This window comes from Dromiciops gliroides, chromosome 4 (genome assembly GCF_019393635.1).
Source record: "Dromiciops gliroides isolate mDroGli1 chromosome 4, mDroGli1.pri, whole genome shotgun sequence".
Classification (NCBI taxonomy): domain Eukaryota; kingdom Metazoa; phylum Chordata; class Mammalia; order Microbiotheria; family Microbiotheriidae; genus Dromiciops; species Dromiciops gliroides.
In genome coordinates this window covers 209,705,763-209,723,112 of record NC_057864.1, presented here as the reverse complement: position 1 = coordinate 209,723,112, position 17,350 = coordinate 209,705,763, and the positions used below count along the sequence as shown (strand labels likewise).

Genomic DNA, 17,350 nt, shown 5'->3' with positions numbered 1-17,350 from the left:
AAATAGTTTTAAGGATTATTGCTTTGTAATATGATTTGAGATATAGTACTTCTACACTCCCTTATTCTACCCCACCCAATTTTTTGGTTATTTCCCCTGAGATTTTTTGATCTTTTGTTCCTTCAGATAAATTTCATTTTTCCCCCCTAGATCTGTAAATTAATCCTTAGGTAGTTTGATTGGTATGCTTGTTCCCTGGGACCTGCTGTTCTGATTATTGAGTCTTTGCTCAGAATTGCCATTTCAAGAGGGGCCTCAACCATGCTCACTTCACTTCCTGCTAAACTCACTCTTTGGATTGTTCCACCTCTTTACTAGCAACCTTGTGATTTCCCCTTCACTTCCAGCTCATCTTTGTTGTTGTTGTTTTTCCATCAGAATGTAAATATCTTGAGAGGATGGACTAATTTGAACTATTATATTTGCATCCTCACTCCTTAACACAGTGCTTGGCACATAGTAAGTGCTTAATACTCTATCATCTATCAGTGATGCAAAGTTCAGTATTATAGGTAGTATTGTTGTTTTTATTCCATTGGCATTGCTATACCCACGAGCATTTAACATTTTTCTTGAATTGTTTTAGTTTTCTATTTCTGTAAAGTGTTTTTTAGTTCACTCATATATAATACATTTTGTAGTTATTTTGAATAGAACTTATTTCTGTCTCTTAATTCTAGGTTTTGTTTACAATATACAGAAAAAGTTGATGACTTCTGTGGGTTCATTTTATATCTTATTATTTAGCTGAAGTTTTTGTTTCTATTAACTATTAACTTTAATTTTTAGGATTATTTGAGTAGACTATAGTATCATTCATAAGAAAAGATAGTTTTTACTTTTTTCCTTTGTTTATCTCTTGATTTTTTTTCTTATCTTATTGTTATATATAGCATTTCTAGCACTATGTTAAGTATTAGCAGTGAGAATGGGAGAGGAAAGGGCATGCACTATATTAAATGCATTTTTGGGGGGGCGGGGCAATGAGGGTTATGTGACTTGCCCAAGATCACACTGCCAGTGAATGTCAAGTGTCTGAGGTTGGATTTGAACTCAGGTCCTCCTGAATCCAGGGCCGGTACTTTATCCATTACTCCACTTAGCTGCCACCTACTAAATGACTTATGAATATTATTTCCTATGATAATGAACATCCTTGCTTTACTCCTGACCTTATTGAAAAGTTCTCTAATTTTTCCCAAAACAGTTGTTCGCTGGTAATATACATTGCAACATCCTCATGTTCACAATGTGTCTCTTCATTATTTTTTGGGAAATTCTTAACTTTAATTGTTTTTAGCTTCAGATAGTTTGTGACTTGGAACCATATATAACATACAGGGAGAATTCATATTCATATTAAAAAGATGGGTCTTTGTTTCAGTGACATTTTAGGGTAATTAAATGGACCGTGCAGTTTTCCAAAGGCAATTCAGTTATCTATCCTCTTTTCATTAAATTCTGGATTTATTTGCAATGTCTGTCCAAGATACACAAGCTGAAGAATCAATCAGCTTTATAGGTTGTGCCTCCAGCTGCATATATACCACGGTCTGGAAAATAGGCATTCTTCATATACTTGATCTTTCTGTTGTAGATAATTATTTAGAGCTCTTTTATTTATTAACCTCACTTAGGAGTTCCTACAGTATCCTGGAGCTTTCTACTGTTAGCATAATGTCATTGCTATTGTGATTAATATATGTTTTTTAAAAAGTGTTATTGCATTCCTACTCATTTTTTGGTAATCATGAGTTTTCTTAATTAATGAATGATAATAGTAGAAGTACTATCACATGAGAGTCCATGAAATTTTTTCATGTTCATAAAGGAGTCCCTGATACAGAAAGAACAATACAGCTGGCAAATTGTAATTTTGATCTTCCACCACTTAATAGGAGTGTGAAGCATAGGCAAGTCACTTAACTTGCTGGGCCTTTGTTTTTTCATCTGTAAAATGAGAGGTCATCTCTCCTTTGGATTGTATGACTCTAATTCCTGTTAAGCTTTCCTTTCTCTTTGAGCCCCAACATGATGCCCACCCCCTGCCTCTCAGTAGATAACTGGATATCATTTAGAGAAGAGGTTCTTAGACATTTTTTGTCTTATAGAACTCTCTGGCAATTGGTTAAAATCTATGGATTCCTCAGAATAATATATTTAAATGAATAAATCACATAGGATTACAAAGGAAGCCAGTTAGACTGAAGTACAGTTATCATAATATTTTAAAAAAAATTCATAGACACCGGCTTAAGAGGTAAAATGGAACTAGAGATCATTTAATCAAACCCTATCATTTTGGAGATTAGGAAACTGATGACCAGAGAAAGACCTACATAGAACAGTAATACATTGTCACTGGTCTTCTTTCTCTTTTGTTCTCTGAGCAAGAGTTGATCATTTTCCTTGTTATGGCAGAACCTTCTTTTTCTTTTATCCTTGATTCCATTTCCACCCCTTTCCCACCCCTATTCTTATTTCCTTTGATAGTTTCCTCCATTGATGATTCCCTCTTGCATCTTTATTCTTTTTAATCTATTAACTCTCTCTCCATTGCCTACAAATACACACACACACACACACACACACACGTCTCTAACTTCAAAAATTTTTTTACTTGGTCAGGTTATTCACCTAAGTTATCATTTTATACATCCCATCTTTTCTTTCTGTCTATAAGATTCTATAGATTAAAAAAACTACTTTATTGCTATCTTACTTTTTATTGCTACTAGCTTAGTACAGTTCTTGGTGTTTAATAAAAATATTATCTTTTATTTTTACATCACTTATATTTCCTAATGTAACTCTTCTCCCTCTCCATCATAGAGTATTATCCATTGAAATAGAGAATTTTTAAAAGGAAGATAATTCAGAAAAACCAACTAATATGTCAGAAAAGCCTTATGATATATATTGTGCTCCATACCTAGGCAAAGAAGTATAGGAAAGGTACCTTCTCATGCCTCTTTTTGGGGGTTAAGCTTGTTCATTATAATTTCACTGCATTCATTTTTAATTGTTTTGTTCCAGATGGGAAATTGAGGCATAGAAAGGTGAAGTGAGTTTCCAGGGGCCACCAACTAGAGAGTGTTGAGGCAGGATCTGAACTCACATCTTCTTGACACTGAAGCCTATACTCTTTCATTATATCAACTACTTGCCTCCACAAGGTAGAGAACCTTAAGAGGTAAACCTAAAAGTAAAAGGATAAGAGAGTTGCCAAATTTAATAAGTATAAGAAAACCTTTCTAGTACCCAGGTAGTGAGGGAAAATGAAGCATACCTTTAAGGAAGAGGTATAAGGCTTCAATGAGAGACTGATGAGAGGAGACATCCCTTTTTAGGTTATTGGAAAATGGAAGAGTGCGACCTAGAAAGGAAAGAGAAGGAAAACTGACACCTGTACATTTCAAGATTAAAAACAGATTTGGGGGCAGCTAGGTGGTGCAGTGGATAAAGCACTGGCCTTGAATTCAGTAGGACCTGAGTTCAAATCGAGCCTCAGACACTTGACACTTACTAGATGTGTGACCCTGGGCAAGTCACTTAACCCCAATTGCCCCACCAAAAAAGAACAAAACAAAAAAGAAAAAACAGATTTGAGGCTCTTCCTGAAGAAGACAGAGTTGGCTACTCAGAGAAGAAAGAAATGTCTCTAAAGATGCAACATTGAAGCCACAAAGAAGCTGTCAATAAAAAGACAATCCTGTAACAGTCAGAGAAAGAAGAGGATAGCAGCAGCAGCAGTTGTTGCTGATTGATTGCTTTGGGTTACTGATGCAGCTTTGTACATCTCATAACAGTTATAGGAAAATATGTTTTCTTCCCAGGCCACTAGTCAAAAGCATAACAGCCCCTCCCGACTTAATCAGAATGATTGGCAACTATTTACTTCTGTTTATTTGCATGGACACAAATGACACTTTCACAAGGAACCTAAAAACATATTGCCAACAAGTATGAAATCTTGGGTAAGAAACTGAAGGATATATAACATATAAGGCTATTTTCCCTTCACTCTTGTCCATTGAAGGAAAGGGAAGAAGAGAAAAATTAATTTGGGGTGTGAACATATAGCTAACAAAATGGTGTTTGAAAATGAGATTCCTTTAAAAAATGGAGTACATTTAAGAAATAATGGCAAGAATGTGTTTAAAAGGTGCAAATCTAATCAAAAGCAGAGAGAGAAGAATGCCTCTGTATTATTACCCTTCTTCCCCTCCTCCTCCCCCCTCTCCAAGTCAGACACTGTAACCACAAAGAAGGAAGCATCCGGTTATTCATAAGAGACCAAATCCATGAAGAGACTTAATATTAAAACCTGTGACCTTACATGTCTATATACAAAGGCTGAAAGTTTAAACAACAAAGAAAAAGATCTAGAGGTTCCACCCTAAGGAGGTAATTTTGGCTTTACAGATATTACTGAGACCTTAGGTGATGAAAGCCATGAGTGGACCATGGCTCTGGAAAGGGATACTTTATTCAAAAGAAACAAGATAGGTTAAAATGGGTGTAGGGTAGGATTATATTAAGACAGCATATACATGTGAGAACATGACAGAGTATTTGGGTGAAGATCAAAAGAGGCAGAAACACTGGAGTACACTGAAGGCTAACTGGCCAAAAAGAGGAAAAAGATGGGGAGTTTTAGAAATGGCCCAGAGGCAAAATAGAGTAGCAATGGATGAAGTAGAGAGATTTTCAATTTCTAGACTTCTGCTGGAACTCTCTGCTAAAATCTGAGTAACTAATAACATATCGAGTTTCCTTAATGATATTTTTTATCCTTTAAAAAGAAAAAGAGTCAACCAGGACAATTCCATTCTAGATCTTATTCCCATTAGCAGGGAGGAATGGGTACTGGGTTAGGAATGTTGTGAACCTCACTGGAAAGTAACCACCTTTTCCTTGAGTTTGTGGTGTAAGAGAGGAAATACAGGCATAAGCTGATATGCACTCTAGATTTTGAGAAAGCAGATTTCAGAGGGTTTAATGGAAAGATAGGTAGGATTCAACAAACTAAAATACTCCAGGGGAAATCAGCCTAAGAAGGACGGGAGACAGTTAAGAATGAACTTCAGAAGACAGTGCAACAGTTTCAGTGAGGAAGAAAAATGGGATTTTTCTGTGGATTCATAGGGATATATACCTTTCAAATTAGAGTCATAAAAATATGTAGATGATCCAAGGAAGGTCTGGTCATAGAAAATTAATATAAGTGTTTCCTGGTCCTTTCAAAACAGTATTAGGAATGCTAAGCTCATATTGAGGCTGATGAGGGTAGCTTAGTACAGAAAAAGGGTAGTTTTTAAAGCCCATATTAAGAGAAAAGGGAAGATTAGGAAAGGGATAGAGACTTGGCTTAGAAGTAGAGTTAATTGTGATAAGTGACTACAGGGAGGAAGCATTGCTGCTTGCTGCTTCTTCCTCCTCCTCCTCTTCTTCTTCCTCCTCCTTCCTTTTCCTCTTCCTCTTCTTCCTTTTCTTCTTCATTTCTGAAAAGAGAACAACTTTTAAACTGGAAATGACAAAACAAAGATGGCCACAGTGAGTCAGTAAGAGATAATCATGTGATCCCTCATTGATCTTTTAAAATTTTAATTTATGGTTTTCTTACATTTCATATTCTAAACTGTCTCCTTTTTTGCTCTCCCCACCCTGCACTAGAGAAGGCCACCATTTGACACAGATATATTATAAATATGTGTATAAATGTATATACATATGTATGTAAAACCATACTGTGCATGCTTTTATTTTTCAGTTCTTTCTCTGGAGGTAGATAGCATATTCCTTCACAGGTCCTTTGTGGTTGATTTGAGTATCTATAATACTCAGAATAACTTGGTCATTTACAATTATTCTTTGAACAATATTTCTGTTACTGTATACAATGTTTTCTTGGTTCTGCTCATTTCACTTCATTATTTCATGTAAGTCTTTTCATGTTTTTTCTAAAATCAACCAGCTTGGGGCAGCTAGGTGGCACAGTGGATAAAGCACTGGCCCTGGATTCAGGAGGACCTAAGTTCAAATCTGGCCTCAGACATTTGACACTTACTAGCTTTGTGACCCTGGGCAAGTCACTTAACCCCCCATTGCCCTGCAAAAAGGAAAAAAATCAACCAGCTCATCATCTGTTACAGCACATTACCATTCCATTGTAATCATATGCCACAATTTATTTAGCCAATCTTTAATTGATAAGCATCTCAATTTCCACTTCTTTGCCACCATAAAGAGACCTGCTATAAATATTTTACAACATATAGCATTTTTACCTTTTTCTCTGATCACCTTGGGAAATAGTAGTATTTCTGGGTCAATAGTTGTGTTTCTGGGTCAAAGGGTATACACAGTTTTATAATTCTTTGGGCATAATTACAGATTGCTCTCCAAAATGGTTGGCTCAGTTCACAGTTCCATCAACAGTGAATTACTATCTCAGTTTTTCAACATGACTTTCAACATTTATCATTTTACCTTTCAAATAATTTTAGTTAATTTGATAGCTGTGAGATGATATCTCAAAGTTGTTTTAATGTACATTTCTCTAATCAATAATGATTTAGAGCATTTTTATATCTCTCTATATAGTTTTGATTTCTTCATAAAAAACTGCCTATTCATATCCTTTTACCATTTATCATTTGGGGAATAACTCATTTTTATAAATTTGACAGACTTCTCTACATATTTGAGATATGAGACTGTCTATTTGAGATCTGAGAAACTGTCTATAACCTTGTGTATCTTGATGAAGTCAAGTTATATGGTCTTGAAGAACCACATCCTCACATTCCAAAAGAACTGGTAGTTATAATTGTTGATCTACTATCAGTGATTTTTAAAAGATCATAAAAATGTTTTCCCTGTTTTCCTAAAAGTGACTGATTCCTGTGAAAATTCTAGAATTACTTGAGAACCTCTAGAAAGAGAATCAGTTATTTCAGAGAGACAGTATGGCTTCATGGGGAACAGGCCATACCAGGCTAAGAACATTTCTTTCTTTCTTTCTTTCTTTTTTATTTTTTGATAAAATTACTTAACTAGTGAAGAAACGGAATGTTGTAGGTATGGTTTATATAGATTCTATCAAAAATTTTGATAAAAATTAATAGTATTTTAAACTCTTTTTGTGGATTATATGGAGAGATATGTACTAGGTGTTAATATATCTGGCCTTTAGAATCATTGTTACTTATTTAATGTCAGCATGGCATTTGTGTGAAGACATCAGTAGCATGTTTAATAAATTCATAGCTGGTTCTGAGTTATTCAATAGTCTAAAACATTTATTAAGCACCTACTATGTGCTTGGTACTGTACTAAACACTGGAGATGCAAATACAAATAAAAACAAAATAATCTCTGCCATGAAAATCAGGAGGTGTATGCATTTGGAGTCCAAAAGCAATGTATCTTTTGGAAAATAGGGAGAAAAACTGTTCTGAATCCTGTCTTTTATATAGAAGCTTTGCCCTCTAGTCATAGAGGTTCAGTCAGAGGGATGGCTCACACAGTAGATGACAATGTCAGAATATAAAAGGAACTCGACAGGCTAGAGCATTGGGCAGAATTTAATAAGATACCCTTCAAGAGAGATAAATGTTAGTTTTTCACTTGGGTACAAAAAATTCAACTTCACAGGTATAATGGAGGCATGACTAGAAATCAGTAATTGTGAAAACATTTTTTTTAAGTGGACTGCAAGTTCAATATTAGTCAGTTCTGTGATGTAGCAGCCAAAAAAAGCATTAAGAGGGGCAGCTAGGTGGCACAGTGGATAGAGCATTGGCCCTGGAGTCAGGAGGACCTGAGTTCAAATCCAGCCTCAGACACTTAACACTTACCAGCTGTGTGACCTTAGGCAAGTCACTTAACCCCAATTGCCTCACTTAAAAAAAAAGCATTAAGAGGGTCAGAGCTTCCAGAAATAGGGAGGTGATAGACCCTTTGTGCTTTTTCAACTTAATACCTCTTCTAGAATATTGGGTTCAGTTCTGGTATCAATATTTGAGAAAGACATAGATAAGCTGGAGGGTGTCTAGCAGAACACATTCAGGATGGTGAAAAGCCTAGTTATATACTAGTTAGTGAATATTTATTAAGTGACATGTGACAGGCACTATGCTAAATGCTAGTGATAGAAAGGTAAAATACAGTCATTGTTCTTCAGGAACTCACAGGCTATTGAGAGTGACAACATGCAAACAACTATGTACAATCAAGCATTATTTGCAATAAACTTGAGATAATCAACAGAGAAAAGGCACTAGAGTTAAGGGAGATTAGAAAGAACTTTCTCTAGATGGTGGAATTTTAACTGTGACTTAAAGGAAGCCAGGAAGCAGAAACAAGGAGGGAGAGCAATTTGGAAAGCCAGTAAAAATGCCTGGAGTTGGGAGATGGAGTGTTTTCTTCAAAAAACAGCAAGAAGACTGGTGACATTACATCATCAAATATGTGGAGAGATGGGAGGGTGTAAAGTTTAAGACTGAAAAGATCAGGGACAAATGGGAAAGGTAGGTCATGAGAGGTTTGAATACCAAACAAGATTTATATTTGATCTCAGAGGTGAGAGGGAACCATTGTAGTTTATTGAGTATAGGATGTGACATGATCAGACCTATGCCATAGGAAGACTATGACAGCTAAGTAGAGGATAGACTAGAGTAGGGGTGATAAGAACTTGCACCATGGTGGTGGCAGTGTCAGAGAAGAGAAGGGACATATTAGAGAGATCTTACAAAGTGAAAATCAATAGGCTTTGGGAACAATTTGAATATTGGATGTGAGGAAGAGAGTAAGGAGTTGAGGATGATACCTAGGTTTGAGCCTGGGTGTCTGGGAGGATGGAAAAGATACTGAGTTCAGTTGTGCACTTATTGAGTTTGACATGTTTCTGGGAATTTGGTGAGTTAGGACTGAAACTCAGAGGTAAGATTGTGTCTGGATTTATAGATATTATGTTTATAAAGATGATAGTTAAAGTCATGGAAACTGATGAAGGTGATTGAGAGAGCATTGAGAAGAGAGTTGAAGGAGAAGAGAAAAGGGTCTAAGAAAGAACCTTTGGGATCACCCACAGTTAGAGGTCATATTGTGAATGATGAACCAGAAAAGGATACTGCTGGAGAGCAGTCAGACAGGAATGAAAACTAGAATAGTGTCACAAAAAACCCAGAGAAGAGAGTATCCTGGAAGATAAGGTGGTCAATGTATTTGGCATTGTTGACCACTCTATCTCAAATTATCTGTCTCAAAACCTCAGCCTTGTTAATATAGTATCCCATCATTTGCTTCCCTTACACTTAATTTCAGGCTGCAAAACTGGGCTGAAAGTAACAATTATGAATAACGAGTATGCTATAAATTTATGTTAGCTTCAAATCACTGAAGCAAAGCAGTCCTTTTATTCCTCCCTAAGCAATTCCCTATTCCATTCCCCATGTAAGCTATTTCTTTTCTTCTCTCCTCAATCCATTCCCCACCAGCTCATGTGGGACCATCTCCAGTTGTCCTGATATATGTCTTGCTACTGGACCCAGATGGCTCTGGAGGAGAGAGTGAGAGCTCTCCCTCACTTAAATCCAATTCAGTGCAAGTCATGACATCTGTCATGATCCTCTTCAGGAATGAAGGACAAACAACAACCCACCAACTCTTCCACATAAAGAGTTTAACTTTTACTTTAATGAAAACATGAATGATATTCTTCTATTTTTGTCATATAGAAACTCCTTGACATTATTCTCTACTCTCTTGCTTTCTCCCCGTCTCTGACAAAGAGGTGGCTCTTCTTGCCAAGGCCAGTGCATCTACATGTGACTTGATCCTATCCCTTCTTTGACCTCCATTTTCCCCTTGCTATCAAATCTTCAACCTTTCCTAAACTACAGGTACGTTCAAAGATGTTCAAGTCTTCTGAATCCTTAAAAACAAACAAAAAACCCCAAATCTTTACTAGACTCTACTATCTTAAATTATCATTCTATAACTCTCTTACGTTTCTTAGCAAAACTCCTTGAGAAAGCTGTTTAGGCTCATTGCCTTCACTTACTCTCTTTTCACTCACTATCTCCTACATCACCAACGATCACTGAACTCCCAAATCCGATGATCTTTTCTCAGTCTTCATCCTTTTCAACTGTTAACAAGTTTCAACTATTAACAACTATTAACTAGTAATCAAAATCCTTGATACTATCAAATGGTTCAACATTAGAAACAGATACTGGTGTTATCAGTAGAAATGATATTAAATAAGATACAGTACCATCTGCTTTTGCTGATGAAATCCCACAAACCTTTTTCCTCCTTCCCTTCCTACCCTCCCTCCCTCCCATGTAAGTATTGATTTCATTAAGGAAAGAAAGCATTCAGCAGAGTTCAACTGTAGTTCAAATAAAGATGCATTTTAGTATTGTGATACTTATTTGTTTCTTATTCAAAAGACTTTGTTATGTGATTAAAATTAATAACTGGCTGTTTAACAACATCATTTATATGTATTTTAATTTATTTTAATCTTGTCATTTATATGATATTGTTAGAGTTTCATATTTCTTACAAAAGTTTCTTTTTCCCTTTTAATTTTTGTTCACTCTTTATTGTGGTATTCTTTCTTGAACTGTTATGAGAAAATAATAAGTTTTGCAGGAAAAAAAAGCATGAAAGAAGTTAATGTTTAGACTAAATGTTTACACATCACTTGAAATCCATGTTACTTGCGCATTCCAGAAAGAGAACATTTAACTTCAAAGCACATCTGGCTGATATTACAAAATCAGAAAATATATTACTTATTTTCTAAAATATGTACTATGGTACCCTCTTTTTGTTTAAAAAATGAGAATATTATCCATTGTTCACTATAAAAGTATTATAAATTAAGGCGTTAGAAGTGAATAAAGATTGGTATTCTTTGTTATTTCAATTAGAACAAACTTTTATTTTTTCTGACTTAGCTACTTGAGGAAAAACATCGAGAGTCATTTAGAATCCATGATTTATTTAATGGCTTTATTTAATTTGATAAATGGATAAAACAATCGTTACTGGACAATTCCATAATTAGTAACAAAGGTACTTTATATCATTCTTACACATTTAGATTAAATTTCATTTGTGTTATTAACAATTGAGAGATAGCATCTGTTTCAGGCCCCCAGAGCCTGTATCTTAAATTCACTGATGAGGGGGAATGCACTGCCAAAGTGTGAGTGAAAGGAAGAGAACTCAGAGGGCCAATGGAAGAGAAAGTACCCTTCAGATACTGACAGGGAGAATAGCAGTTGTGATTTCAGTAGCATTCATTAGTAAATGGGGATAGTGTCAATGCCAGAAGCCCCATTATGTAGGTAAAAATAGGAGCCATGTTTGATATTCTCCTAGAAGTATAAAAACACAGTGAAAAGCAGGATTCCACGTTGCAGGCACAGTAGCTGTTTAAGGCAGTATCAGAGGAGGAACTGATGCCAGTGACCATTAGATTGGTATACTTGGCTTTAGGGAAGCAAATATATTATACCATAGCAATGGCTTTTTAGATTATTTGATTGGGACAGGGCCACAGATACTTTAGAATAATGATAACAATATTTGTATAGTATTTTAAGGTTTGTAAAATGCTTTTCTTTTTTTAAATCATAAAAGTATTTTATTATTTTCTAGTTACATGTAGAGATAGTTTTCAACATTTGTTTTTATATGATTTCTAGTTTCAAATTTTTCTCCCTCCCTCCCCCTCTCCCCTCACCAAGACAGCAAGCAATCTGATATAGATTATATATGTACAATCACATTAAACATATTTCTGCATTAGTATGCTGTGAAAGAAGAATCAGAGCAAAAGGGAAAAACTTCAAAAATTAGAAATAGTATGGTTCAATCCACATCTAGATTCCATAGTTCTTTTTTTCTGGATTTGGAGAGCATTTTCCATCATGAGTCCTTTGGAACTATTTTGGACCATTGTATTGCTGAGAAGAGGAAAGTCTGTCACAGCTGATCAACACATAATATTGTTGATGCTGTGTACAGTGTTCTCCTGGTTCTGCTCATGTCACTCAGCATCAGTTTCTATAAGTCCTTCCAGGTTTCTCTGAAATCTGCCTGCTCATAACTGCTTCTCTTTGTGATCAGTGATCTAGGAGGAGTTCCACCATTCTCTGATGCTGTGTGTGAACTATTACTTCGTAGAATTTCATTCTCTAGTGTTTGGAGATCATAGGCAAGGAATCATGATCCATATCTGTTAATGAGTCCTAGAGTGGTCTTGTGTATAGGTTTCTGTCAAAGCTCATTCAAGGAAGTTTGGTCTTAAGCTCTCCAAACTTGAAAGTCCTCATCTGCTATCCTCATGAGGATCACTATTCAGCTAATTTGTGATGTCTGAGGAAAGTGGATTCCCAAAAAGATTGTTGTTTTTTACTTTTTCTGTGCTTTATATATTGCAAAAATGATACATTTTTGAAATATTTCTTATTTGCAGTGTTAACACTTTCATTCTTTCATTGAACAAAAAAAATATTTTGAGTACTAACTATGAATCTGTGGATCGATACTAATATTTACTATGTAATGTTTCATCATTTAAAAAGTAAATATAGGGGCAGCTAGGTGGCGCAGTGGATGGAGCACCGGCCCTGGAGTCAGGAGTGCCTGAGTTCAAATTCGGCCTTAGACACTTAACACTTACTGGCTGTGTGGCCCTGGGCAGGTCACTTGGCCCCAATTGCCTCACTAAAAAAAAAAAAAAAAAAAAAAAAAGTAAATATAATTGTAGTATTGCCATTGTCATTAAAAGCTGAATTTGTGAATTCACCCATTGTGATTTTCTACCTTTTTTCTTCAGTGATAGCATGCTGCCACCAGGCAGCAGCAGTACCTCAATTACCCCATCCATTGTTTAAATTAGAAGGCAATGGTTTTTATTAGGGATTAATATCAAGTGTGAATTTTCCCTATCCTAGTTTTAAACTAAACTTTTTTTGTCAAGGCAGAAATAGATAATTTTCATAGAGCAAGATTTTAATAAAAAATATTTGTCATTTTTTTGTTGCTTGATGATGTTTCTTTTATAATATGGAATAATTCTTAAAGACTTTGCATGGTACTTGGTCATATGTGCCCTTTTCTCCTTGTCTAGCTCTAGTACATTCCTCCTGCCTTTATCCATTGTTGTCCACCATGCAAGTTTTTCCCCAGGCAGGTAGTAGCCAGGTGAAGAGTTGTTTTCCCTGCCCATCCTGTGGTCCCTCTACCATCCTTACAATGGTAACAACATACACCTCATGTGTTCCCTGGCCCAGGCTCTAGACAACCGAGCATCTTTTCTAAAATGAACCTTATTAGTACTTTTTAGGGAAGACTTTGGGCAAGAACCATAGTTGAACTTTGTTGCAATGATTTTTCTTAGAACTCCAGGGGTCTGGGCAAAATAAGCTCATCAGAGGCAGAAAAACCTGATTTCCCTCTTTGAGTAGCCAAGTTCCCTAGGACTGAATCTCTACTCTTTGAGTCCAGAGAAGGAGTGCCTTTCTGGGTAACCTGGAGTCAAGAGCTCTCCTGTCTGAAAAAGATTCTTGCCCTGGATCGACACTATAAGTCCAGCCTTTTTGGAGTCTTATCCCAAAGTGAGGGGAAGCAGGTTTTTTCTCTTATATTCTAGCTTGTTTTGCCCTCACCTTTGAGTGAGAACTCAGGAAAAATATCTAGTACTTATCATGGGTTTTTCCTAAATGGATTGAATCCCATCTTGAAAGGTACTCTTGTATGAAAGGGCTATCAGATATAGGTTCTCCTTCCTGTCCATCCAGCCCCTTTTCTATCCTTGCCTTCAGGGGGATAAGGAAGGCTCATGCCAAAACTGAGGAGATAGAACAAAGATATCATCCTCAGACCACTAAGCCCAGAAGTGTGAGCAAGTAGCAGTTGGCATGAGGCAAGAGCAATGGCACCTGCTTTTGCCAGTGGACTTGGGTTTTAAGTTGTCTAGCAGAGAACAATTTGAATCCGTAACCCAATTCTACATAACCCTCTCTCAATCACCCCTTCCCTCCCTCCCTCCAACAAAACAAAACAAAAAACAAACCAAAATACTGTTGGACATATCAGAAGAAAATGAGGAAGGTTATTTGCCACAAAGAAACTGGGCTCTACATATCTTGCTACCTGCTTTATCCTTGCCCTACCCCTCCCCAAACGAATCTGGAACAACTACCCTCCCCTGTTCTTTGCCAGGAAACCACTGTACTAGGGATTTTGCCTTGTCCCTGCCTTCTCTCCATCTGGAACAACTACCCTTTATATATGGGACCTGACTTCCAGAGACCATCTCCTTAGTTCCTTTACATCAAGGAAGATGGAAATTTATTAGCTGAATTAAAAAAAAAATCTTTGCATAATTGATGAATAGGATTGAAAACTGAGTGTCATAATTTAGCAAAGAGCACAACTAATGATGCACTTTTTTGACTTAGATATATGCATCTTTCGGAAAAGGCTTTTTTAAAAAAAGATAATTATTAAAAGCAAGTATAGAAATAAGCTGGTTAGAAACAGACCTTTGAATTTCTTTATCACGATGTTATACCAACATTTAAAAAATAACAAAACATTCAATCACATAGCTCTCACTGGGACATTATAATACAAATACCTTTAATGAGAACAAAAAAAGCTTGTATACTCTTAGTAAGTAAAAGAAAATAGTTAAAAATATTGTTTATTTCATCTTTATCTTATCTGTTTAACTTTGGTCTTTTTCCTATGTACGTTATAAAATGTATGTTGTTTAAAATGTACAAGAGTGCATGTACATAATTTGCAAATAAATGCACTTTCAGGGGGGGTATGTTCCCCCAAAACTTTTACTAATCAGATATACAATTAAAATAAAGAAACCAATGATTTAGCAGAGATGAAAATAACAAATTTACGAAGGTAGTGCCATGTGAATAGAAAAAAATGAATATTATTAATTTGGGTTTTGTTTTTTTTAGATTTTCATTATTTTTAAAACAGCTTGAATTGATGTTGAATTGAGGTGAATCTTGAAATAACAATTTGAATTTATTTAGTATTATACATTTCCTATGAAGAATTAAAGGATTTTTTGCAGGTTACCTAATTTACCAGAAGTCATCCCTGTGGATTCTGTGATAAAAAGCATTTACATTTTCTAGAAAGAGAAACTGAAGCACCAGGAAGTCAAGATTTAAGTCCTTTGAGTATTCATTTAATCTTAAACTTCACTATATCTAGTGTTTTCCTTGTTAACTTTTTGGAGTATTTATAGGCTTACCATGAAATGAGTTAAATATTATAGAGTATAAAGGGTGTTTTCATGTAGCAATTTAATTTTGTGTTTTAAGAAATACTTATTTAAAACTTCACAGGTAAGATCTAATTTTGATTTTATGATTTCAGATAGAAAATCCAAGGTATCTACGAGAAAAGCCCATTCCAATGTCTTTGGTAAGTGATGAATGTCTTGATTTTTCTTCAGAGACAAATATTTTCCTGTAGAGTATGTGTTTATGAGTATTTTCTCTTAGTCTAATGAATTGTCTTGTTAATCACTTAAAAGTGATTGATAATTTTTGTTTGCCATATTGATATTATTCAGGCATTTTTACATCCACCAATAAAAATCTCATCTTGCTCAATTGCAATTTTAATAAAAGAGAATGCAAACATTCATAAATATAAGTATATTGGAGGCCTTAAAAAGTATTTGAAGTTTACTAAATTAAATCTTTCTTATTCAGCCGATGACTGCCAAATCAAATCTAGGGAAAGCCAGTAGTCTCCAAGATGAACAGTTACTCTTTCTAATGCATGAAAAAGAGGTAGGATTGAGATATTTCTAAAATATATAATAGGAGGTATAATTTGAGTATTTGATCCAATATTATTAGTAATAATTAGATAAAATTGTGAGGTGGCTTATTTATAATTGTCTTTTTCCTTTTCACATCCCTTTTCTACCTTGTAATACTTATTTTTCTTTCTTCTACCTTTCCTTTTCCCCCAACTTTTCCTCCCCTAAAGTCTTGGTGCTGGGTCTGTCAATATGGTGACTGCCTTTCTCAGGGAGTGTCTGTGTCTCAGACCTATTAATCTACTTTCCCTTTATCAGAACCTACTTGTTGTATATTTTATACCTATTAATTAACTGTTGCCTCAGTGATTGAACTGAGAAGCTAATACATTTAATATCTCAAGGATATAATGTGTTGCTTCTCTTTAGATGTTTAAAAGGGGATGCTTAGAGGTATGCTGACTTACTGATCATAGTGACACTTCTTGTAGGAAGAAAAGGGGAAGATTTTTGAATGAGATGAGCTTTTTTGGAACCTCTCAAAGCCTGCTATGTAGGCAAGTGCTGAGTATGTCCACCTTCCAATAATTTTAACTCTATTAGATTTATGGTAGCAGTTTTCATAAAGTGTATTCTGCAATTGTTATGTTAAGTATATGGTAGCGATGATGTGAAATATTTAGAAATACTGACTTGGATTTAGGTTGTGTAGCAATAAAGAGTGATCCAATCTTGACAAAACTTTGTCACTCACATGCACACAGACACAGACACAAATTTCTTATGGAGAAAGTAGAAAGAATTCTGCCCACCAGAGCAGATCATCCTCTGTATCCCATTCAGCCCCATTATCCACACATAATAATATTCATAGAACTTGGGATCTCTTCTTCACCCCCATCCTCCAAACCATGCTTCTGTTCAGGGCACCACCATCCTTACCTATTTGGTAACTCCTCACTCTCTCTTACCCCATATAGTCAATTAGTTGCCAAATCTATCATTTCTATCTCCACTACATCTCACTTCTGTCTCCACACCTACTTTCCCCCCCCCCCAACCCTTTTTCTTTACACTTATAGTTATCACCTTAGTTCAGATGCTTATTGCCTCACCTAGACCACTGTAATTAATCTCCTACTTAGTCTCCCGGACTCAAATCTCTCTCACTCCAAACTATCTTCCACATAACTACTAAAGTGATTTTCCTAAAATACAGGTTTTACAAAGTCACTCCCCCCTCCCCCTCCCACACACACCCTCAACAGACTCTAGTAGTTAGTTCCCTATTGTTTCTAGGATGAAAGAGAAATTCCTGTTTGGCATTTACAACTGGCCCCTTCTTATCCTTCTTGTCCTTGCTCTAGTCAGACTGCCTCTTTGCTGTTGCTCACATATGACACCATACCTCCTATCTGCACAAGTTATCCGCCACGACTAGAAGGTGCTCCCTGTGTTACTTCTGACTCTTAGAATCCCTAGTTTCCTTCTAGACTTAGCTCAAGCACTACC

General features: G+C 35.7%; 1 protein-coding gene across 1 annotated transcript in view; it reads left to right on the top strand.

The window, feature by feature from the left end:
* CEP112 (centrosomal protein 112) overlaps positions 1–17,350 on the top strand; it is a 479,659-nt gene that overhangs the window by 72,554 nt on the left and 389,755 nt on the right. The window contains exons 7-8 of the mRNA XM_044003044.1: positions 15,445–15,492; positions 15,786–15,866. Of these exons, the coding sequence (XP_043858979.1) occupies positions 15,445–15,492; positions 15,786–15,866 (129 nt within the window). The remainder of the gene's footprint in view (positions 1–15,444; positions 15,493–15,785; positions 15,867–17,350) is intronic.